At 48.6% G+C, this 21,973-nt stretch overlaps 5 protein-coding genes across 5 annotated transcripts; 3 read left to right on the forward strand and 2 right to left on the reverse strand.

Moving 5' to 3' along the window:
• Window positions 1-5: 5 nt before the first annotated feature.
• Window positions 6-1,454, reverse strand: F4812DRAFT_277422 (uncharacterized protein). Its single transcript, XM_047930973.1, has one exon. It carries the CDS (start codon window positions 836-838, stop codon window positions 197-199), a length of 642 nt encoding a protein of 213 aa, XP_047793069.1. The 5' UTR covers window positions 839-1,454; the 3' UTR covers window positions 6-196.
• A 2,274-nt stretch (window positions 1,455-3,728) lies between these two features.
• On the forward strand, window positions 3,729-8,826 carry F4812DRAFT_418879 (uncharacterized protein). The gene is made up of 4 exons (XM_047933291.1): window positions 3,729-4,225; window positions 4,280-4,370; window positions 4,420-7,503; window positions 7,554-8,826. The coding sequence occupies exons 1-4, from the start codon at window positions 4,050-4,052 to the stop codon at window positions 8,184-8,186; spliced, it is 3,984 nt and encodes a 1,327-aa protein (XP_047793070.1). The 5' UTR covers window positions 3,729-4,049; the 3' UTR covers window positions 8,187-8,826.
• A 1,109-nt stretch (window positions 8,827-9,935) lies between these two features.
• Window positions 9,936-13,395, forward strand: F4812DRAFT_277565 (uncharacterized protein). The gene is made up of 4 exons (XM_047930974.1): window positions 9,936-10,327; window positions 10,406-11,497; window positions 11,573-11,612; window positions 11,964-13,395. The coding sequence occupies exons 1-4, from the start codon at window positions 10,231-10,233 to the stop codon at window positions 13,270-13,272; spliced, it is 2,538 nt and encodes an 845-aa protein (XP_047793071.1). The 5' UTR covers window positions 9,936-10,230; the 3' UTR covers window positions 13,273-13,395.
• A 2,356-nt stretch (window positions 13,396-15,751) lies between these two features.
• On the forward strand, window positions 15,752-18,183 carry F4812DRAFT_418885 (uncharacterized protein). Its single transcript, XM_047933292.1, has one exon. The coding sequence runs from the start codon at window positions 16,098-16,100 to the stop codon at window positions 17,535-17,537; it is 1,440 nt and encodes a 479-aa protein (XP_047793072.1). The 5' UTR covers window positions 15,752-16,097; the 3' UTR covers window positions 17,538-18,183.
• A 363-nt stretch (window positions 18,184-18,546) lies between these two features.
• Window positions 18,547-21,097, reverse strand: F4812DRAFT_450035 (aconitase family-domain-containing protein; the record flags this gene model as incomplete). The annotated part of the gene is made up of 4 exons (XM_047936043.1): window positions 18,547-20,685; window positions 20,757-20,831; window positions 20,900-20,931; window positions 20,998-21,097. The coding sequence occupies 4 exons, from the start codon at window positions 21,095-21,097 to the stop codon at window positions 18,547-18,549; spliced, it is 2,346 nt and encodes a 781-aa protein (XP_047793073.1).
• Window positions 21,098-21,973: the final 876 nt, after the last annotated feature.

Here is a 21,973-nt window from a genome sequence, read left to right on the forward strand (position 1 = left end):
TTTTAGTTCCCTCCAAGTAAACCGTGATATGTAGAGGATAACCAGATGAGGTATGTGTGATAGCTGATTTGGTTGTATGAAGGTACATCATAGTAGATTACCTATTATAATGGTAGTATCGTAATAATTGGGAGGTAGGTAGGGAGGGAGTTAGGGACTATGTTTGAGCATTCCTTAACGGATGCCATTGTAGAATTTAAAGGCTTTCGACATACGTCTTTAAGTCGTTAGCTTGGACATCCCATTGACGCTGTAGCTGCAGCTTCAGCAGAGCTATCGTGCCCGTAGTCAAACCCGCGTAATACGTCTCGTAAGAGAGGTATCGCGTCGACCCGTTCCCTAAATCGACGAAGACATTTGGATGCTCTGCCCGCGACCCGACGCCGCCTATGCCGTCGTCGTAATGCCACGCGTTGATGAGATAGCCTTCGGCGCCAGACGCGTCAAGCAGGCTTATGACCTCCGTGCTAGTGGTGTTGAGCCCCCCAATCAAGCCGTTAGAGGTAAACTTCATCGCCATGCCAACGTATATATCCTCCGGAGTCGACGTGACGTTGTCCGGGAGAGCTACGTCGATTATGAACGAGTTCCATCCCGGATACGACTTGAAATCCAGAATTGCGTTATAGGCGGTCAGCGGCCTCGCGTTGATCACAAGCTCAGAGCAGATGGTGAATATTGCTTCTTTAGTGCCGTATGTGGGCGTCACCAAGGTGGATAGGGCGTCTTCAGGGCAGTGCAAAGAGCCGTAGTCGATTTGCTCACTTATGAGGGAAGCTGAGGTAGCAAGTGGCGCAGCACTGAGCGCGATGAAGAGTGATGGAAACCTATACTTCATTGTTGGTAGCTAGGTTAGGTACCTAACCTAGGTAGTTATCTAGAAACCGACTCGCTTTCTTCCAAACTAAACGGGGAATGGGGCTCTAATGTAAATCGACGTGTTGTTTATATGACTTACCTGAGAGACATTATAGCTGTGCCATATCGTGCGACTAAGATGATCGTCGAACCAGTTAGCCATGCATCAAACGGCGGCCATGTCTGTATTCGGCAGATCCTCTGTTTATATGGTTGCATTTCTCCACGTTTTCTTATGCTAAACCGAACTTGAATCCTTCCTCTTAAGGTAGGACTACTATATCTATCCTCGATCCAGCTTATTTCTTTATCCCCACGTTTAACCTGATCTCTGCGGTTCGGGTATCTATAAGTCCATATTCTTCGCCTTATAATTAGTAGGCTAGCTACATAATGTAAAGCCTCATTTTCAGCTCTCGGTATGGTCCTCATAGCTGGCGGCGGTCTGATTAATGAATGATGATCTTTACTACACGCATAATGCTAAATTGTGGTGTTGGAACTAAAGAATAAACAAAACGATGAACCACTCACTCATCATTATGAGTCAACGGGATGGGATCTATGGTCGGTCAGCACCTAAAGTTTGCTTCGCCGCCTGGCCGCAAAATAAATAAAAAAGTGTTAACCCACCGGTCGAATCAATAAAGATGGTCTTATATCAAATTATAAGATGTGAATATTTATATATATTTCTTTTTATTCATCATTTTCTATCGTGTGCCTATTAAATCAAGAATCCGAATTTGTTTTAGGAGAAGAGAAAGTCATCCAGTGGCAGGATCTCTCCAATAACAATGCCTGATGCTACTGAATTGAGCGAGGATGACCTTGTCGAGTTATCTCTCTTACGCGACTTTGAGGTTGATGAACTTATCAGAGATGGATTCCTAAACAACAGCGAACAAATGACACGGCCTCTAGATAAAGAGCTTGTCTTTAGCTACGACGAATTGACTTTACGTATCACTGCTGAGCCCCTCTATCCAGCTGCGTCTGTCACCTGGGATCTCGAGAGTTATGAATTGTCACGAGAATCAGTGATTGAACTCCGCACACAGCTGAGACAGATTATAGAAGCCGCAGCAGTTACCAACAATATATCAAGATGGAATAGCCAGGAAGAGTGCGCATATGGTGCTTTCGAGCCCGCTATGGCGGTTTATGAGCTCGCCAAAGCAACAAGGACATATTTGAGATCATGGCGCCAGACGCTTCCGAAGAAGCCAACCCGTCGTATTCGGTCAAACCCAAACCCCCTTCCGTTTGAGGAAAAGCCGACAAATTCAATAATGACATCTAGCGAGACAGCATATCATTTCTTACAGCAAACCCCTCAGGAAATATGTGCTCAGATCCCGGCCTATTACAGAGTTCTTCATGTGGAAGAGGTTATACGGTCTGACCTGGCCAGAAGCTTCTACAAGAAGCAGATGGAGATAAGGGAGAGACTGTCGGAATACTCTATAGTAACACTTCATGGCTGTGTACCCGCCAGCTTACACCACGCCAAACGAAAAGAGGTATATGTAGATTATCTCGTGAAGCCAAAGATGACCTTCCACGGGACCCAAAGACAGCTTGTGCCATCTATAGTACGCTACGGATTTCTCAAGCCCGGTCAGAGGAACCCGGGCACGAAGGAAGCGCACGGGGTTCGCTGCGGCTCGACATACGGCAAAGGGATCTACAGCTCTCCAAACGCAGACTTCTCGCTTAGCTACACGGGCAACGCGTGCCAGGCCACCAAGCCCAACGAGTACTTTGGGATCAAGCTTCTCGTATGCGCGACGATCATGGGCCGCTCGGCCGACGTTCATCGCGAGGACAACTGGAGGGACCAGAGCCAGGCGTACCCGGGGGCGGACTCCCACGTCTCTAATCGGGGGCTCGAGTACATCGTCTTCGACAGCGCACAGATCCTCCCGATATACGTGATACACATCGATTGGGGCCAGGACAATCACGAACACTTCCAGGACCTCCCCAGAGACCCGGGGAGCTTCGTCCCGACGAACCAGGCGAGGCACCCGAAGCTTCTACAGGGCGTCCGCTGGCCGGGCGACGTGCAGCGGGAAAAAGCCGCCGTTTTCGCGCGGGCGGCCAAGTGGTTCCCGTACGGGTACGGGCCGTCGAGCGGGTCCAAATTTGTGGTGGAGGAGGTCGGCGAGGTCGACGAGGACGAGGAAGAGTACGGCGACTACCAGGCGCTCCGGGGCGAGGAGCTCAAAGACAAGACGAGGCTGAATTTCTGGAGCTGGGTGAAGGTCGGCGAGGAGATGGACGCTGCGGAAAGGGGCGGAGATGCGAACGAATATACGAGAGAGCGTCAATGGTACAGTTCCAAAACGTCGGAGATGCCGGCCTGGGACGAGATCCCTGATCCTGAGGAGGAAGAAGATGGTGATGATAACATTGTTGATCTTGGAAACGATGACGATTTGGGCATCGGCCGGTTGATGGATGGTATGAGCTGATTGATGGTATGCCTCTAGGAACCTAAGATAGCTTGAAGATGGCACTTCCTATTCGACTTTGGGAGAGTTTGAATACCTATAATATACTACTTACCTAGGTAGGTAGGTAGGTGTGTTTATGTTTGTGTTTATGTAAGGTTTTGTGCTTTTGCTCTGGATGAAGTTGAACCGCAGCATGGAAATACCTAGGTACTTAAGGTAAAGCCACTGAGGTAGGTATGTACCTACATATGCCTAAGAACAGAAGCCTTGGCAACTGTACATAGTACGTATTAATTATTGGGGGTTATTGGAGTTATCGGGCTGTCGGGGCAGAAAAGCATTTAAGTGGAAGGTTCCCCGCGGTGTAACCCGCTAATGCGTTAATGGTCCAAGCTCCTATTGTTTACATGCACTTTGCTTGTAGCCAATGATCTGTCGACAATCGATACCGCCACCCACAAATCCCTACCTTCAACTGCGACGTATCTGCGTATTCCTTCTTTTTTCCCTTGTCAACTTTATCTATTAACCACCGTCAATCGACAAAACTCGCGCCCGAACTTGCGCTTTCTAATTCCAATCCGCATTGTTTTTTGTGTTTATCTTCAAACAATGCTTAGCTAAACGACGCTAATCTTAATTGTCCTTTTTTTCTCTCTCTTTTTCGTTAAGGTTTGCCGAATAATCGCACGCGGTTTGGCCTGAATAGACGCGTTTCTTGACGTATTCGCGATGGTCGGGCCTCGAGGGGCGCGTCTGCCGGTTGGCTCCGCGCCATGGATCTTGGAGGAAAGGTCATCTGCTCTGCAGATTGCACAGTCAGAGGTTGAGGAATTCTCCTTCTCCGCTAGAAACGACTTTGACTGGTTGAATGAGCATATGGCCGAGATATTTAGCGAAAATCAGATGTGCGTACACACTTAACTTCTAGTCGGAACCCCGGGGGCTAACTATTACGACAGTAGCGTTGCCGAGATATTTAAAACTCCAGGTAAATTACGAGGCAAAACTCCTCGAACGATCCGAAAATTAAACACGGGAGAAGCTCGTGTCGTGAGTCTATTCGTCCAGCCTACATGATATCAATGCTAACACTTCTAAGCCCCTCTCTAATATCTTTTCCTCCACGCCTAAGGGGGCTCCGAATCCTTTTGTTATGCCGAGCGTGAATCGAAATAACACCCCCAGGATTGAAATAGCTGCAGACCCTCAACCCTCCCCTCCAAAGGCAAATGCGCCAGAGAGTCCCTTGAAGCATGTGGCTCCTCCCAAACATGCGTCTTTCACCAAGCAAGCATCTGCTGTGGACTCTGGATACCATGGTAGCCAGTCTCAGGACGCGATGGACGTTGATTACGACGCAATTGAAGATGAGGCAACACGGCCTTTTAGTTCAGAGGGAAACAAGCAGGACGACATGGCTTTCGACACGTCTCCCAATCACCGTGAACATACCAGCTCAGTTCCTCATTCGCCAGAGCCCACAGTCGGCACGAACGCAGCCGATCTTGACACCCAGTATCTCACAGCCAATGCCCCGACAGGTACCTCTTCTGATAAAATAGAGGGTCCTCCTGAGAGCACCACCCCAGCAGGCTCGCCCTTACGATCGCCTTCTTTACTGAAAAGCTCGTCCACGAAGCGCCCAGCCGCTCCTGGTATGTTTGGAGCTGATGTTGAAGACGATGTTCAAGACGATGTTGTAGAAGGAGATGCGATGGAAACTGTACCCGAAGAGGACGCATCGAGATCCTCTTCTGAAAGCTCAAGTCCTATTCGACCTATTGTTCGAAAGAGTAGTCTCAACTTTGCTTCCCTACCCGCAAGGGAGCCAATCACGCATAAAAGCATTGGCAACCGGGTATCAAGAACTAGCCACCTAGATCAGAATCGAACTAGTTACTATAACCGACATACTGGAGGAAAGAGTCTTGGACGCGCAAAGCATGATCTCACAGACGATGAGAATGATGATATAGATACTGATGACGATCCCCTTACTCAAGAGCCCCAACTACAGCCAGTGCCGGATAATGCAGCCACGCACAACAAGACTTATACTCAACGCCTTCAGGACCAAATCAGCAAATTGGGCCAAGCGCAAACACAAACTTCCAGAACTTCAAAGTCGATCCCTGATCCCTCGGTCGCTCAATCAACAAATGCTGCAGTCACCATATCCCAGTCCTCGACTCATTCAAAGCCGCTGCCTTCACCTAAAAAGACCACAACCCCAGGTGCTTTCCCTGATGACGATGATGACGATGATTGGATCGGGCCTCTTGGCTCGCCTGAGAATGCGTCCGACTTCCGTAGCCCGCGGCCTGGGCTAGCTAAGAGCTATACTGCCGATGTAATGGAAGGCGTGTCTGGTAAGGACACAGTGAGCGGTAGTGATTTTGTAGTGGCGAAGACTCACCAAGCTCAAAATAAATCCCCTGAACGCCCTGCAATTGAAGAACGGGCGACCAACACTTTCAGTCATCACAAGTCCGTGTCTGTCCCTGTGTTGCCGCTTCAAGAAGCCCCGGGCACCAATGGGGATGGTCTTACGAAAACTGCCTCTGCGTCCAATCCAACCCTCGCTACTGTTCCTGAAATAGATAGGCCTACTACGCCTACGAAGTCACCATCACGGAGTTTAAAGGACAGCCCCTTAAAGCAAGTCAAGAACAAGTTGTCGTCGATCCTCAAAGGCTCCAAGGGATTGCTAGCTAGCAGCGCTGCTATTAGTGCCGAGGGGAAAACTTCGCTCTTGTCGCCTTCCAGTACTAAATTAGGTCTTCAAATATTTCCATCTACTGATACACTTGCTTCTCCTAAAGGAAAGGACGTGCAGCCTCTCTACCCAGATCTCTCCCGTCTTGCTCTCGATGCCCAGACTCTTGAACGCGTTGGTAGTCCGATGCGATCAGAGTCTCGAAGAACCAGAGCTTCAATAGAACGGGAGAAGGCCGAGGAGAAGCGTAAAGAGAAAGAGGCGAAAGAAGCACGACTGATGGCTGAACAAATGGACAAGCTCGAGAAGGCTCGCGAGAAAGAGCGTGAGAAAGCTCGCGTATTCACTCAGGAGCAAGACAGAGTTATTGCGATGGAAAAGCAAGTTGCGTCTCAGAAGGAGCAGGAGAAGAAAACAATCACACAGACACCAGGCAATTCATCGAAATCAGCACGGCCTAGCCCGCGGAAGACTAAGATACAACCTGCTGCTGAAGAAAAGATGGCGACTAGTAGTTCCTCTGATGAGAAGCAGGGGGATGATGTTGACATGGTTGACGTACCTAACCCTATGCCACCGCCATCGGCCCCTCGGTCTATCGCACCTCCTTCGGCTACCAAGGGCCGAGAGATTAAGCGGCCTGTCAGGCCTGCAAAGGAGCAGGTGACAAAACAGAAACAGGCGCCCACTGTCATCCGCGTTAATATGGGTTCGCAACATTCCCAATATCATCCGTCTAATAGTACTCTATCATCAAGTCTCCATGAAACACTTTCTCAATCCCAAGGCAAAAATAAATCTAACCAGCTCCCACTACACAAGCAGTCGTTACAGAGCCTTAAGAGCTCGACGTCATCTTCGGGACGACCAAAAGCCCTTGAAGCGGCGGCCAGAAGAAAAGAGCAGGAGGAACGTGAAGCGCAACGCAAACGCGACGCGAAGGCTGAATTGGAGCGCAAGAGAGCTGCCATGCAGGAAGAAGAGAGGCGCCAAGAGCAACAAAGAAGGGCCGATGCTGAGCGGCAGAAGGAGGAGGAACGAAAGCAAGCGGAGGCCAAGAAGAATGCCCAGAGACAAGCAATGATCGAGAAGGCTAAGCAAACTAGAGCCCCCCCGCCGGCGGCTAGAAGCCAGCCAAACGGTCCCCCTGATTACAGTCGCGCCGAAGCTGCTATCCCCCGCCCGCCATCCCGCTTGGCTTCAAATCTGCAGCGTTCTCAAGAAGATGTCGGTCGTCCAGTCAACGCGGTATTGTCGAATGCGACCAAGGCGGGTGGAAAACGACCGCTACAACAAGATTATAAGGACGAGAATTCCCGCCAAGCTCCTTCCCGCACCACTACTGGTTATCAGTCAAAGGAGCCGAAGCGAATGCGCATGACTGATGAGTTTGACGACGATTTTGAGGTCGAGAAGCAACCGAGCTTGAAGGGGGCGCCTGTGCGCCCATCGGGTGGTTATAAAAAGGTGATTTGCTATTTAATAAATTGTATTGATACGATGCTAACTACTAATAGGACCTACCGACCAAGTCGATGTTCAGCTCGGGATATACAAATGTGCCGCTGAATAACAGAGACCTGTTCAAGACTACCGTGACGAACCAGCACAACACCCAAGTCAAGACCGCACACCCATTGGACATGGCTCAGGTGTCCAAGGCTCCCATTCCCTTTGCGGCCAACCCAAATGCGACTGGGTCGTCTTACAAGACACCTGCACGACCTCAGGGAGTCATGGCGGCTAAGTCGGCGGCTAAGTCTGCAACAAGGTCTTCTCCGAGGTTCCAGAACGGCGAATTGATTGACTTGCCTGAGATTAATACGGATGATGAAGATGATGACTATGATGATGGCGCAAAGGACATGATTGCGTCCTGGGCCGACTCACCAAACCTCCGACAGGCGCTTGTGGAACAGGAGTCCAAAGATCCTTTTCAGGTCTTTGGAGCACCAGGACCATTAAATATGGAGGAGGTCTTCGCCAAGAGCAAGGATCGATTCCACAAGTTCCGCGCTCGTACTTCCAGTGCCAATTGGAGCGGTTCTGATAGGCTGACAGAAGAGGATATCCGGAAGGACCTTGCGGCACGGGACAAGATAAGACGAGATGGCGGGTGGAGCTATGAAATGAGCAGAGATATGGTATAGAATTAAGAAGGCTCGTGTACTACCAGATGCATAGGAAGTATTGCATTAAAAAAAGGTGTTGTTGGTCTACTTTGATCATGACATTCGAGGGCTTGGCTGCGGGTTCCGGCGTTTTAAGGTATTAGGGAAAGGTCATTAGGTCTGTCTCATGGACATATGAGAACTTAAAAAAATGCAGATAGGGTTGGCCTGGCCTGGTTTCAGCATAGGGAAATATAAGTTAGGCTCGAAATGAATAGTTAAGGCCTTTTCATGCTTTGATTTTGTTCCTGGTGTCGATGGTAATTTGATATTTGTGGAATATAACAGACGTGATTGAATGAATGCACCATGACGACTGATGTTTCATTGAAGCGAGATGGTGATGATGGAGTTTTACGAAAGACGTAGTAAGGCACATCAAATCAGGGTCTTGACAAAGAGGCGCTGGATCTGGATAAATATTACTCGTCTATTGTTTATACAGCAACGGGCAACTCAAGTATTGGTGAGGTTAGGTACCTAGGTATCTGTGCAGGCTTTCAACTTGGAAGACCTAACACCAAGTGGATATAAGAAGAATGTTGTCGGGTTCAAGGTTCATATATGTGTTGCAAGATCTGTATAACAAACTAGGTCCCTACCTATAACTTTAGGTATTCTCCGATTTGCACGGAGAATATGGGAAAGGTACCTAACCTATCTATTAACTAACCAATGCAGGGTATCTAAAAGAAGTTGACGTCATTCTCGAGTTTCCTATCATCTTCTTAAGGCATTCATTCGCCTTGGATGTATAGGTACCTACTGTTTAAAACACCACGGGTAGAGGTACCTAGGTACATATGTAGGTATATAATACAGTGTCTAGTAAAAACTGGATTTTACCTGTCATAAGGAGGAAGGACCTATTACTTAGACAGAGATATATTAGGTAAGTTACAAGGTAATAATGCAGGTATTACTATGTAGAGTCAATGCCAAATACAAATGCTCATCTGCACTATACGAATGACATGCATACCTAAGGTTACTACATCACACGGCCCATTCCACGTCTCGACAAGGACTTTTTTACATGCACGAGGTTTTCATCATCGTCACTTCTTATATTATTACTTATAACTTACAAGGTCGCCGATTGAATCCCTCGATCCCTTACGAGCGCTAGGACCAGACCAAGTCTTTAAAATCAACATTCCCCTGAACAAAGTAACCAAGTTTACCTAAGGTAACATTAAATTTCAACAGCCTCGAATATTTTGTTTTCCCTTCTTTCGTTTCCAAATGTCAATACAGGTAAGGTACCTCCTTAGGTGGTCCTTGGTCCTTGGTCCTTTTCGTTCCCCACCTGCCCAGTCCCTACGAACCCCACCATCCCACCTTCCTGCAGACTTAGGCACCCTCCAAGGCATCGCTGTTACCTTAAACCACGTTTAAACCTTAATATTGTGCGCGTCCTAACCCCACCCCGTCACCCCGTCACCCAGTCAGCCCGTTACAACTACAGAACGGTTAGGTGGTTACACGCGAACATACCGAGTAGATAAACTAACTGGTAAACTTCTAATTAGGTTTACAACCATTTACAACTTCTACTTGGCTTTCTATTTACTTACGCCTCCTAAAAGTCGCGTGTCCGCACAGCTTGTTTCCAAGAAATTCAGAAATTCTAGAAACCATTTGGAAATTTCTATCAGTCAAAAGCTTCAAACGTATCGCATAAGCTTAGACTCTTTTTTTTTCCTTTTTTTTTTTCCACGCTGGTGCCTGCTTCGTATCGAAATAAAAACAAATCAGGTTACGGTGCTTGATTGCCTAGGAGCCTAGGAGTCCAGTACATTACTCCAAATTTTCCATTCCTGGCATTATCAACGAAAACAAAATTAATCAATCTCCTGAACTCAACCAACTACATACCTAACCTTCCCATCAAACTGCTTATCCATCTTCACGAATTAGCAACACTTCGCCTTGGCATGATAGCGCAGAAGATTTTATTACCATATCGCATGTCGCATCTCACATCCATTCGCTCTAGACTTTCCTCCTAGAGCTGCCCATCATGCCGAAGTGGGACAAAACTCGCGACTATTACGCGGATCTTGAACTGTCCGCGAGTGCTTCGACCGAAGAAATCAAAAAGCAATTCAAGAGACTGGGTACGTTACATATTAGCTTTCCATGTGACATCCTCAACATCCTCAACATCCGTTCCCTAGCTAACTATTGGTTTTCAGCGCTTAAGTACCACCCAGACCGCAATCCGGGCCGAGAAGCTGAAGTGAATCCGAAATTCCAAACTATCCAGTCTGCTCACGAAATACTCAGCGACGAGACATTGAGAAGACAATATGACGATGCTCGTAGGACATATTCCATACGCAATCCCAGAGCATCTGGAGTTCGAGGCAATCCATGGCAGGATATTGCCAAACAGTATCCGCCGCCACCGACGCGAAACACAACGCAGAGGTCTCCTACCCGACCGCAATCCGGAGCTCAGCGCTATACTAGCTTCACTGCGAACATGCCTCGAACACCTAGAGCTAATCCTCGTGATGACCCTCAATCTCGCAAGAGCTATGCTGACGCATGGGAAAATATGAGGCCAAGCGCCTCCCGAAGACCGCCTCCCCCGACCCCAGGTCGAGCACCAACGTCAGCAACGCGGGACACAAAAACATCGGGCTCGGAACATGTTCCGCCTAAGACTGCATATCAGCAGCAGAAGGCTCAAGCCTCGTTTGGGAATAGGCGGACAGGCTTTGTACCGCGTTCTCCTGGGCAAGCCGATGAGCCTCCCGTCCCCAGCAAGAATTACTTCACAACTCGAACACATTCAAGCATGTTCACCGAAACATCAGCGTTCACCGAAGCATCAGCTGATACCACATCGGCTGAAACCGGCACGTCCACAAGGCCAGATCCACTCGCTCAATTCAGAGAGAAGGTTTGGGACGAGCGGCAAAGCATGCCTTATCATTCTCCTGGTGGGGAGAAGACAAGTCTGTTTGACGATGTTCTAGGAATAGGGCGAACTGCAAGCACACGATCACCCCGGAAAGCAGAAATGCCTGGAGCCTTCCCCCAGCCGCGCCCCCGAAGTTCTAGCACGCCGCGAAGTTCCAGTAACGATGGAGGTTCCGAAGATTCAAGCAAGTTCGACAATAGTACCAAGCCGTCCACTAATCAGCAGATGCCCAACGATAATAGCACCTGTCAGCCGCGATTTAACGACGGACCTAAGCAAACGGCCGAAGCAAACGGTATCTACCCGCCACCTCGACCAGGAACTGCCAAGAACCCACCAACAACGGATGCTACTAAACGTATGTTTGTCCAACTTAAATTTATAGACGCTTTTTTTTTCTTGTTGAGTTTTGAGGCTAATTAAGCGTATGTAGCAGGTCCCAGCTCTACTCAGACTACCAACGGTCCTTCAGTGTATGCACCATTATTCCCCAGTCTTTCTAGTTCATCAAATCCACACCACAATCACCCCAAGCAGAAAAACGGCGACACAGGTGGACACGTATATCGTTCCGTTAGCACGGGCTATCGCTGTCCCGCCCCCCAAGTTCACAACCCTTCGAGTGGAGGGGTTAAGCTTAAGCAAAACCCTAGCCTACTCCCTATTGAGGAGAAGCAGAGAAGCGCTGTTGATAATCTCATCAATAATCGATCCAAGTACGGTCGAAAGTGCAGCACTGGCTTTCCGGAAGTCTATAATGAACTCGAACACGTCACGTCTCCTAAGAAGACCAGACTCAATACTGACCAAAGATGCTTTTCTAGCTTTACTTTTGCGACCGGAAACGGCATTCATAGCCAGGGTACCGGACTCTCCAGCAACAGCGCCGACAATATCAATACTAGGTTTGTTGATGATGAGCTACCCGAAGACTGGAAGTTCAGCGCTGGTACAGCCTCAGCGAGCGATTCGCAGACCCCCACCAGGGTGCAGCCCCATTCACGCAGCCGTATAAGCCGTCGTCATATACCGAGGCCTAGATACACAGAGACGGATAGTATACCACCAGCGCAGAGTGGTGTAGGAAATGGTGCAGGACATGGGTTCTTTGCTGGTGAATGGAGTGACAAGATAGGATCCCAGCATTTCGAGCCACAACCGCCACGCAGTACTTCTAGTTCTCCATCTCGCCGCGCAAACCTGAAGAAACCTAAACCGGTCAAAATGACGGCAGGCACAGCTGGATTAGTAGATGAGGAAGAGAGCGAGGGATGGCAGGAAGTCCACCAATCATCTACCGAATCTGCGCAAGCCAACATGGATACTGCAACCGCTATGGATATCGACTCACCTCCATCGGAAAAGGCCAACGATACGCCAAAGGTGTCCCAGATGAATGGCGCACGAAATATTCCTGTCGAACCCCATAGAGAAGAGTGGAGAGCAGGTGACGTTAATGGGGTGCGAACCAAGTCCGCGAGCCCAACGCGAGATAGAGACTGGGCAAAGGGAAATTCCACCCAAACTGCTGCGCCTGAGACGGCTTCTATTCCCACGACGAACCCCTTTGTTCCCCAGCATGGCGGCTCGGAAGATACCGACGAGTTTCTTACCACATTCTCTGACTTGAAAAAGGTAGAGCCATTTGTCGATCCAGCTCCCAAGGGGCTTGGAGACTTTGGCGATCTGAAGACTACGCTGCCATTCCAGAGCATGCCTTCGGAGCAGATCCCTCTCGGGAAGGAACATTTGCCCAAGCCTACAACACTTGAGTTCCCAGCTCCGCCAGTCGCTCCACGGCTACCCCAGGCAGTGCTTACGGCGGGGGTCCGTCCTAACCAAGTACAATTCAGTAAATACGCGCAGGACTTTTATCAGTATATGGACAAGTGGGAAAGTTTCAATGCTAGAATCATGGCTCATTTCTCTACCCGTCAAGAGTATTTCAAGATCCGTCGCCAACAACGAGGAGCAGCATGGCTTGATACATCTTTGGGGGGCAACGATGCTGCACGCGAATATCTGACAGAGCTGGAGCAAGATCAGGCTGTCCGTCAGCAATGGCTCAGTGCACACGCAGGTCACCAGGCCAAGATCCGCGAATTCATGATGTTCAGAGATCAGGTAAAATAGTGTGACCGGTCTCGCATCTATCAGAATAGCAATTTTGCCGATCTTGGTCAATCCCGCACCAGTGCTGCGCCATTTCGCCCCATCTTCTTATATTCCGGCAGGACACCCCCTTATTAACGACCCCTGGGATTATGCACGAATGCGAGGCATAAGCGGTCCATTTTTTATTGATAGAAGCACTGCATATGGCACCTTGGGTGTTTCTAGCTGCATGGGACTATGTCATAATAGAGTCGGCTAGGGCCAATGTTGTTTTACCGCCAGAACAGTAATTGGCGTATCGGCGATAATTTCACGGGTTTGGTCACCCGTAGGTTAGGTTCGGAAAAGTGGGAATTACTAGAATTAGGGAATGGCGTATTGACTCGACCGTATGGAAGGGTAAAAGAGGGAGACAAGAGGTCAGACGGCAGAGAGTGAAAGGGATCAGTAGCTTCGGAGAAAAGCTACAGGTGCATATCTCTCCGTTTCACAAAGAGGGAAGATAATTGAGTCGACCTAGGCGTTGGCGGGACGGAGATATTTGCTTTTGCTATGAGTTCAAGGGTCGGCAATAGGCGGTCTCAGTATGGCGTTCAGAGGCTTCGAGCAAGCTAGGAGTGCCTAGAATGTCAGAGTGATGATACCGATAGGATACCGATACTATGATTTACAGATAATTGTGGGCTCTAATACCATACTCGGTGCTGGGACAGTGATAGATAATAAGGGGAGGTATTCTCTTTATTCAACCTGGTATATTCGCTTCGATATCAAGTGGTGATTGTCCAATTGTGTACTTAGAACTGTATACCTATATAGGTACAGTCCTGCTATGCTTATTTGATTATTATTGCTTGTGTAAGTACCTTAGATTAGGTACTTATAGGGTATCGATGCTTTCTTTTTCTTTTTTTATAGCTGACCCACTCAGATGTGCTTGTTGAAGTTCTGGTTGGTCAATTTCGGCCGGCTCATATATTGGACATCAGTAACCCTAAATGTACAACCCAAATATCCTAAACGTACAACCCATCCACTTCTGATACTAGTTCAGCCACTAACACACCTACATATTAATTTGTATTGGGATTAGTTGCACCACCAACCACACACAGAAACCACACGCCTTCTACTATATTTACATTTAATCTCCAGTCAATTAAAGGATGCACAATGTAAAAAGCGTATCGCTAGTTTCGCCTCAATTAGAGCTTTTGAATAATATAACTTTCAATTAAATGCATGCTGTATTTCAAAAGTTATTCGAATAATCAAATATATACGGGTCAGCTCAGAAGGGGATCACGTGATACCCCCAGGGCCACACACATCCCTTAAAGCCACATACTTTAAATACCACATACTTTCAATATACTTACCTGTATTACTAATTAATTTTGATAATATAAAATATAAAAATCATATTGCTAGTTTCGCTTCAATTACGCCTTTCTAACGGTATAAATATTAATTAAATCTCTACTTTAAAATATTTTAACATGCGAACTGTGTAAATTCTGTATGTAGTTGGGGATGCGACTTATCCTAATACGAATTAGTATGTGTATCTGTCGGTGGCTTAATTAATGTCAGAAGTGGATGGGTTGTACGTTTAGGATATTTGGGTTGTACATTTAGGGTTACTGATTGGACATGTGCTCTGTCCGATTTTACTAACTAAAATAGGTATTTCCATGTGGATTTTGCGATCTTGTCCGGGCCGATTATAACGCCTAAATCGACATAGCTCATTGCTGATACAGGTTAGGTAGGTACCTATGCACCAATTATGTAAGTCCATTTTTGGCTACTTCACGTACCTAGGTACATTAGGTAAGTAGATACCTAAGTAGCATTTGTACTTAATGTTGACTTAACTTAGTTGCTTGTTCTTAAAAGTATTAACTTCTAAAGAATTACCTATGCAGGTTTCCTTTTTTACTAGGTTGCACCGAGTTTCACTAGGGATAAATAAAAGAGATTGCTACAAGCTAACATAGGATACCTAGGTACCTGCATTGTTCAATAATAAATGTCACCTGCTCTGCTACAGCTTACAATGACCTCTTGAGTTGGCCTCAAATTCACAAGCTGAGGTCACATTCACAGAGAGTTTTCAAATCCAGCGTATCAAAGCCACCTACCTAAATATAGATTATACAGTACATATGACATATTAGGTCTCAAATAAATGTCGGATTCCTGCATACACCTATGACTAATATGTAAACGTGTATTCGCTGTCGGAGATGTCCCTTGCGAGGGTGCGGCACCGAACACTTACACCGAACCATTTCGTATATCCGACCATGTGTTGGTTGGAAGTAGCCAATCAAAAACCTGACTGGGGGTTCTTATGGTATTCACAGTTGGATTTGATTGGTTTCTAGTAATGCTTGGCTTCGCGTCAGCGTCTCTTATTGGCCGAGTCTCCTTATATCCGCTGCAGGGGCCAGACTTTGTGATGCCCTCCCCCACAGCATCTCGGCCGCGGGATGGGAAGCCGGATGACTCAGCAGAGGAATCTGTAGGCTGCAGCAAGCTGAGCACAAGCCTTGCAATCTGGGTTGATTTTGTTTTTATGAGACGATGATGAGATGGTTAGTTTCGTCATAGTCCATCGGTTCGTCTTTTTACCAACTAGGTATTTCCTAGTGTATGATCCCAGATGAGATCGACTAATAAGTATCCCTTCTATATACTTTCGACGACCTTCTTACAACTTATCGAACGCTCTCCTGCATAAATCTGAAAATACAGAAAATACATCATAATATCCCGCTATTTCCAGCACATCCCTCTCTACTAAGCCAGGCAGAATCCCTAATACGGAATTATCAAACATGGATTCCCTACCCGAAGAAATCCTCATCGGGGTCATGGATAAACTGGACCCCAAGTCCGACATGTCCACCATCCTCAGCCTGCGCGGGGTCAGTCGAAAGTGGTGCCGCGTCGCGAGTCCGTACGTCCACATCGCCGTGCAGAACTACCAGCCCCGGGCCGCCACAACCTTCTGGAACTTCCACCGATCTACCGATCTGCTGTGCTATCTCTGCTGGAAGCTCGCCCAGAAGCCTCACCTCTCCCACTTTGTCAAGGAGGTCGCTTCCCGCCCCTGGAAAGACACCCGCTGGAAATCGGCCGTTACCAGGGCAGACTTGTGCGCCCGGTACCGCGAGGCGCTCGCTGGCGCTGGGCCCGGCGTCCCTGACGACGTGAAGGATGCTATCGTCGCGGAGATGCTGTACGATATCGGCGATGCCTTGCTTGCGTTCGTGCTGATTCTGTGCACGGACATCGAGATCCTCATGATCCCGGCTCTCGATAGGGGATGCGGGCCGCGGACAAGGCAGGTGCTCCGATGCGCGCACGAGCAGCTCGAGAACCCGCTGCGAGACGGCCCGGAGGCCATGCTTAGCGCTCTCCGACACGTCCAGCTCGGCGACTACGTGAACGGTCTAGGCCTAGCCGACGCCTTGGATCTCCTCGCCCTGCCGAAGCTGCAGCATCTCGAGCTGGGCAACCTGGGAGACACGACCGTTGACGGCAGCCAGCCGTTTCCGCCTTTCCCCGAGCACCCCAAATCCTATCTCCGGAACCGAGGCCCCGTCGACATCACCCTCGAGTCGTGCCGCCTTAGCAGCAGGGGTCTCACCACGCTGCTCGCGGCGTGCGGCAACACGCGCTCGCTCTTCGTCAAGATGCGGGCCGGGAACGCGCGGCCCTCGCGCGCGCCGTGTTTCGCCGAGCCTCTGGAGCGGTACGGCCAGAGCCTCGAGTTTCTCTACTTGGACACGACGGCCTTCGAAGAGGGGCTAGCGGCTCTAGAGTTCAATCCCAACCTCAACCCCAACCCCAATTCCAATTCTAATTCCAATCCGGGCTCGGAATCGTCGTTGTCGCCGTCCGCGCGCCTCCTCCGCGCCATATCCTCGCTCAACACCAACCTGCGTTTCCTGGCGCTGCCCCGCGCCGACTTCGAGACGCCCGAGGTCCTGGGCGACGCGCTGCCGGCCTCGCTGCGCGAGCTGCTGGTCCTGGACGAAGACGCGGAACTAGACCTAGAAGAAGACGAAGACGAAGACGAAGACGGGGACGGGGACGGTTACCGCGCCCTGGGGCGCGGTTTGGTCGCCCCGGCCCTGGAGCGCGTCGCGTGCCAGCTCGCCGCTCGTCACGCCGATATCAGCGGCATATACGACGGCTGCTTGCGCGATAGGAAGTTGCCTGGTACCTGGGTGTTGAGAAGGTATTCGTGCACGGTGCTCGTGATGAAGTGAGGTGTGGCATTTGTGTGTGTGTGTGTGTGCTGCTTGTGGAGTCTGGGGTGACATACATACCTCCTATATAGGTATGATAGACGAGATTGTCTTACCTTGTCTTGGCTTCTCTTACATATAAAATGACGAGTTTTAATGTGGATAAGGGAAAGGAAAGAGAGAATAGAGACGGAGAGGGATGAAGGTATGCTACAGCTGATAGTAACAGTATTAATGTGGCTCAAGCTACTGCTTTGTATTATTATGTATTATAATTATGATGGTGATGACAGCGATGGATGGGTCCTTTACAGCAGCTTGTTTTCGGTTGGCTCTTGGGTGGTCATCTATCTCAACGGAACAAATTCCTGACCTAGATAGGTAGTTTCTAGGTATCAGGTACATGAAGTATATACATGGAAAAAAGAAAAAGAAAAAAAAAAAAGGAATGAAAATAATCTCCCAAGACAATCGCGCGTTATTATGATGCATCACGGTACATGTTTACGTTGTGGTCAGTTTCATCTACATAGCCCAGCGTCTCGAGACAACTCTGTGATCACCTTCTATTAAGCCTTTAGTGGCGCTCATGGCATTATAATAGAACCATACGGGTTACATGTATTCTCAGATTATGATCACCATTTTTTCAACGCAGTAAGTCAAGGGCAAGATAGGTGGGAGGTAGTTTTTGTCAAAGACAATTGATTCATTTAGGACTATATAATCCACCGCATCATAACCCTCTGAGCGACGAAGAAACGAATTCATTCATGCAAAGGGCATAGCTAAACCTGACCTGAGATATCTCAAGGTTACCAAATAACCGGTAGCTTTCACTACTATCATTCCATCCCGTAACGTTCCGTTTCTCATCGAACGTAAAACGCAGTATATTAAAATCAACGCAAGCAAGTGCTGCATTTCAAAGTTGTCGGTCGATCATTAAAAGACCGTACATTTTCCCAGCGAAACGCCAACCCATATAAGTAAAACAACGCAATAGAAAAAAGCGCCCTTCTTATCCCTTTTACCAGTCGATAGGGTCCTTAAGCTCCTGTCCGCGGTTAGTAGTGGGCACCGGCACCGGTTTAGCGGCTAGTCGGCCGCCACGTCCTTTCCTCTTTAGGTATCCGGTGCCATCGACCCAAGGGGTCTTGATCGACGCCTTCTTCTCGTACTCTAGGATCTTGTCTTCCAGTTGGAGAGTCAGGCCAATATCATCAAGGCCGTTGATTAAGCAGTGCTTGCGGAACTCCTCCACCTCAAATCCGCAAAGCTCGTTGCCGGCGGCGTCGCGGATAACTTGGTTCGGAAGATCGACTTCAATCTCCTTGCCCGCGCGGGCCTCTGCGGCGACCTTGTCGAGGTCGGCCTGGTCCTTGATAGCGATAGGCAACATGCCATTCTTGAAGGTGTTGTTGAAGAAGATATCAGCGAATGACGGGGCAATGATACATCGAATACCGAAATCGTTCAAGGCCCAGGGGGCGTGTTCTCTCGAGCTACCGCATCCAAAGTTGGGACCGGTGCAGACTAGGACCTTGGCATTCGCCCAGGGTTCTTGGTTGAGAACAAATTCGGGGTTGGGCGAGCCATCCTCCTTAAATCTTGAATCGTAGAATAGAGCGGTTCCAAGTCCGGTTCGCTTAATAGTCTTAAGGAACTGCTTAGGGATGATGGCGTCGGTATCGACATTGGATCGGTCTAAGGGAGCGGCAACTCCCCTGTGAACGGTGAATTTGGGTAGACCCTGGGAGCCAGCAGCTTCCGTAACAGTGGTGTTGACATGAGGCGAGATGTCTTCGGGCTGATCAGTAAGTCTCTCCTTAGCGGTGTCGTCATCCTCGATACTCTCATCGGCATGTGCCTTGCCAGACGAGGTTGTAGTGTTGGCTTTGAAAGCTTCGATATGGGGGCTAGCCGTATACTCGGTCAGTTTTCGGACGTCAGCAAGCTTGCCAACAATGGCAGCAGCCGCGGCCATAACCGGGGACATCAGATGTGTCCTACCCTGGGCACCTTGTCTGCCCTCGAAGTTTCGGTTGCTTGTGCTAGCACATCGTTCCTTGGGTGACAGAATATCGGGGTTCATGCCGAGGCACATGCTGCATCCCGCTTCTCTCCATTCAAATCCGGCATCGAGGAAAATCTTGTCGAGACCCTCGGCCTCGGCTTGTTCTTTGATGACTCCAGAGCCAGGTACAATCATGGCCCGCTTGATGTTGTCAGCCTTCTTCTTGCCCTTAACAACTTGGGCAGCAGCTCGAAGATCCTCAATTCGCGAGTTTGTGCAGGAACCAATGAAGACTTTGTCAACAACAATTTCCTGCATGGGAGTGCCAGGGGTGAGGCCCATGTACTCGAGCATTCTTCGACCAGCCTGCTTTTTTGCCTCAGTCTTGAACGTTTCAGGGTCGGGCACAACACCTGTGATAGGCACAACGTCCTCGGGGCTGGTACCCCAAGTTACAGTTGGGATGATATCCTTGGCATCGATTTGTACATCGACGTCGTACTTGGCGCCAGGGTCTGACTGAAGAGTTCTCCAGTACTTGACGGCACGATCCCATTCCGGGGTACCGTAAGGAGGAGCCAGAGGCTTGCCCTTGAGATACTCGAAGGTGATATCATCAGGAGCAACCATTCCAGCTCGAGCACCAGCCTCGATGGACATGTTGCAGATGGACATACGAGCTTCCATACTCAAATTACGGATAACAGAGCCGCAGAACTCAATAACACAGCCAGTTCCGCCAGCAGTTCCGACCAAGCCAATAGCGTGGAGCACGACGTCCTTTGAGCTGACACCGGGTGCTAGTTCACCATCAACTTGTATTCTCATGTTCTTGCTTCTCTTGGTAATGAGGCACTGGGTGGCCAGGACGTGCTCGACTTCACTGGTACCGATACCGATAGCGAAGCAGCCGAAAGCGCCATGGGTAGAGGTATGGCTGTCACCACAGACTAAAGTAGTACCGGGGAGGGTGAAACCTTGCTCGGGGCCGATAACGTGGACGATACCCTGACGCTTGTCGCCCAAACCGAAGTAGGTGATACCGAACTCTTTGACATTCTCTTCCAGAGTTAAGCACTGCACTCGAGAGTCGTCTTGTTCGATGAAGGTGGCAATGTCCTTGATGCCTTTTCGGGACTTTGTGGGAACATTCTTGAAACAAAGGTCAGCACATTTCTAGTCAATCAATGATTTATATAAGAGGTTGTAGTGTAATAACATACGTGGTCTGTTGTAGCAAGAGTGCAGTCTGGTCGTCGTACGTGACGTCCCGCGTTTTTTAGGCCTTCAAAGGCTTGCTGTGAGCTTGAGTTAGATTTTGATACACTAAACACAAGTTTTCCACATGTCTGTAAGTATCACGTACAGGTGAAGTGACCTCGTGGACAAGGTGTCTGTCTATTTCACAAAGCCAAATTAATATTAAAACTCCAGCAATTCCTAGTTGGGTTCGACCGAACATACCGATATATAGAAGGACTGTGCCGTCGAGCTTCTCATCCACGACATGAGCTGCTAGAATCTTGTCGTACAAGGTCTGCGGAGCACCTTCGGCAGCAGGCATCTTGAAAAAAAGGAGAACCTTGAGAAAATACGAATATCCCTTTTTTTGTGAACCCCTGAAGTAAAGCTTTGTTTTTGGCGAACGCACGCTTGAGACCGAACGGGGTGGTAAGAAGTTATAAAGAAAAACTACGTCGTGAGAAAGTAAGGGAAAAGGGGAATAGAATCACAGGGAACAACCGGCGACCGATTGAAAAGATAAAAAAAAAGTATTAATGCGGGGAGAGGTTTTAAATAAATCTAAGGGAAAGAGTAGAAATAATAATGTACATCTTGAAGTTAAAGGGATGGCGACGTTGCCGGCATAGGAAAGCTCTACCTAGGTAGGTACTGTCTTATTTCCATTGTTTGGCCTACATAGTATATTTTTTTTTGTCTCTTTTGCCTTATACGGACCGCCGAACATCGGAAGGAGGACCCTCCTCTCCGGTAGCGGGGTACATATGTATGTACCGGTAGGGATGGGATTTGAATTTGTGGAACTGTGATTGGTTGGCGTAAGGGTAGTTTTCGAGGTGCCAGCAAAATGGCATGCCTAGAAGCACCCCGCTACCCCACGTGAGGGGCTTTCGGTGCGAGTAAACTTGCAAAAAGTATACGCTGAATTATTGCATGCAGAGAGATGCCCATATCGGAACCGGTGGCATATAATTCTCCATTCACTATCTTATTAAGTACCTACACTAAACACCCCTCTCGCAATTAATTACTACTAGACATAGCAGACAACAACAAGAAATTACTCTCAAGGCAAGGGCGGCAAAAAACAAAACAAAAAACGCAATCAAAAGTTAAGGATGGGTAACACGACTCGGATACTTGTAACATATTTCCTTAATTAGCACCTCCAACCGGGAGGTGAAAGTTGAGATACTTA

Source organism: Daldinia caldariorum, assembly GCF_022478825.1.
Source record: "Daldinia caldariorum strain CBS 122874 unplaced genomic scaffold F4812scaffold_3, whole genome shotgun sequence".
Classification (NCBI taxonomy): Eukaryota; Fungi; Ascomycota; class Sordariomycetes; order Xylariales; family Hypoxylaceae; genus Daldinia; species Daldinia caldariorum.

Bases quoted from the DNA above. Each gene is read 5' to 3' on its own strand.
- F4812DRAFT_418885 (XM_047933292.1), top strand. From the start codon at position 16,098: ATGGATTCCCTACCCGAAGAAATCCTCATCGGGGTCATGGATAAACTG.
- F4812DRAFT_418879 (XM_047933291.1), top strand. From the start codon at position 4,050: ATGGTCGGGCCTCGAGGGGCGCGTCTGCCGGTTGGCTCCGCGCCATGG. The intron at 4,371-4,419 runs GTGAGTCTATTC...AACACTTCTAAG, and splicing joins ACACGGGAGAAGCTCGTGTC to CCCCTCTCTAATATCTTTTC. The intron at 7,504-7,553 runs GTGATTTGCTAT...AACTACTAATAG, and splicing joins CATCGGGTGGTTATAAAAAG to GACCTACCGACCAAGTCGAT.
- F4812DRAFT_277565 (XM_047930974.1), top strand. From the start codon at position 10,231: ATGCCGAAGTGGGACAAAACTCGCGACTATTACGCGGATCTTGAACTG. The intron at 10,328-10,405 runs GTACGTTACATA...ATTGGTTTTCAG, and splicing joins AAAGCAATTCAAGAGACTGG to CGCTTAAGTACCACCCAGAC. The intron at 11,613-11,963 runs GTATGCACCATT...ATGCTTTTCTAG, and splicing joins ACTACCAACGGTCCTTCAGT to CTTTACTTTTGCGACCGGAA.
- F4812DRAFT_277422 (XM_047930973.1), bottom strand. From the start codon at position 838: ATGAAGTATAGGTTTCCATCACTCTTCATCGCGCTCAGTGCTGCGCCA.